Source organism: Myotis lucifugus, unplaced genomic scaffold (assembly GCF_000147115.1).
Source record: "Myotis lucifugus unplaced genomic scaffold, Myoluc2.0 scaffold_486, whole genome shotgun sequence".
Lineage (NCBI taxonomy): Eukaryota > Metazoa > Chordata > Mammalia > Chiroptera > Vespertilionidae > Myotis > Myotis lucifugus.
Genome location: NW_005871534.1, coordinates 531,049 through 532,867, shown reverse-complemented (window position 1 = coordinate 532,867; position 1,819 = coordinate 531,049). Strand labels below are relative to the sequence as shown.

The 1,819-nt window shown below is 63.9% G+C and overlaps 1 protein-coding gene across 1 annotated transcript; it reads left to right on the top strand.

The window, feature by feature from the left end:
- The first annotated feature begins 46 nt into the window (after positions 1-46).
- BCL7C (BCL tumor suppressor 7C) lies at positions 47-1,804 on the top strand. The gene is given in 5 exon segments (XM_014445921.2): positions 47-282; positions 802-880; positions 1,205-1,313; positions 1,422-1,447; positions 1,450-1,804. Coding segments are annotated over 5 exon segments (450 nt in total). The 5' UTR covers positions 47-190; the 3' UTR covers positions 1,594-1,804.
- Positions 1,805-1,819: the final 15 nt, after the last annotated feature.

The window sequence follows — 1,819 nt, the reverse complement described above, 5'->3', positions numbered from 1 at the left end:
ACCTTCCCCACTAACCGGCAGTAAGCTTCGCATGGACTTTCGGATGCGTTGGGGAGCGAGGGAGGTCGCGGCCAACTCCCGGAGGGACGGCAGGCCGAGAGCACCGCCGCCCGGCCTGGCGCCGAGCCTGAGCCCGCCGGACGGGAGGCGGCCCAGCCGCGGGCTCGGCCTCGGCCCCAGCCCCGCCAGCATGGCCGGCCGGACCGTGCGGGCTGAGACCCGGAGCCGGGCCAAGGATGACATCAAGAAGGTGATGGCGACCATCGAGAAGGTCCGGAGATGGTGAGCGCTGTCCCGGGGCCAGGGTCGGGACTGGCAGGGCCGTTCCTCCTCCGAAGGCGTCCGCCCGCCCTTCACCAGCGGTGGCCCAGGTGTTAGGCGTGTCCGCCAGCGGCGCCCGGGATCTACAGAGCTCCGTCCCCTTCTGGCTGCACCCGGGGGTCTACAAAGCGTGTGCCCCAGCCGTGCCCTTCCAGAGCAGGAGCCCCCATATATGCCCCGCCCCCTAAGGCTCTGACACTCCTCCCCAAAGTGTGCCCGACCCCAAGCCAGGCCCGAGCCCGGTGCCCATGTCTACCCCGGGGTCTGTGAGCCATGGCCCCCTTCTCTGTCACTGGAGGCACCTCCATGGATGCCCTGGGATCTGCCTGTTCCCTTTCTCCCTCTAACGATGCCCCATCAGCAAAGCTGCCCCTTCCCTGTGCTCCACCCACCCCTCTGTAGGTACCCCCAGATGTGCCTAGCTGCCGAGGAGGCTCTCAGCTCCGGCCTCTCTGACCTAGTCCCCCCACTCTCCCACAGGGAGAAGCGCTGGGTGACTGTGGGCGACACGTCCCTTCGTATCTTCAAGTGGGTGCCAGTGGTGGACCCCCAGGAGGAGGTGAGCAAGCTCCCCCAAACCAGACCCCGCATCTGTGCAACCCCAGGCGAGCCCCTCCCCATCCTGGCCTCCACCTCCAGTCCCCACTCTGAGACTTCAAATGCAGCAGCCCAGACACATGTTAACAATTATTGGCAACTCCACCCCTTCTCCCTTTCTCCTGCTCCAGACCCGGGAATTCAAGACCTCACCCCTGTGCACCACCTCTGTCATCTCACGCAGGGCCTTTCGCTTCTCTGCGCCTCCGCTTACTTTTTTGTAGGGTTTTTGTAGGGTGGGGGCTTTGCAAGCGCTGACTCTGATCCTTACCCCTCTAATCCCCAGGAGCGACGGAGGGCAGGTGGCGGGGCAGAGAGATCCCGAGGTCGGGAGCGGCGGGGTAGGGGTGCCAGCCCCCGAGGGGGTGGTCCCCTCATTCTGCTTGATCTCAATGGTATGTAGGGATCCTGGGACTGGGGGGGGGGCACGGGGGGGGGCTATGGGATTGGAGGAAGGGGACTGGGGAACTCAGGCCCAACCCTCTCGACTTTTGCTCTCACAGATGAGAACAGTAACCAGAGTTTCCATTTCGGGAAGCTTCCCTGCAAAAGGGCACTGAGCCCAGCCCTGGCGGCACCCCGCAGCCCAGCCGCCCCTGCCTCACCTTTCCGGACCACCGGAAGGGGTCCCCGGAGGAAGCCCAGCCGCCGCGGCCTAGGCCAGGAGAGAGGTAGGACCAGGTGCCGCCTAGGAGCCCTCCCCTCTGCGTCTTGTCCTCTCCGAGGTTGAAGCCACCAGCTTATCCCTGTACCTGCTCCCCCTCTTCCGGTGCCTCCTCTGGAGGCTTCCTGACTCCCGTGGAAGGTCATGACCCTTCTCTTGACTTCTGGTCTGTTGATAACTTATCACTGGGATTTTCATGTAAATTTAAATTTTATTACCTAAGTGTCGTCTTTCCCT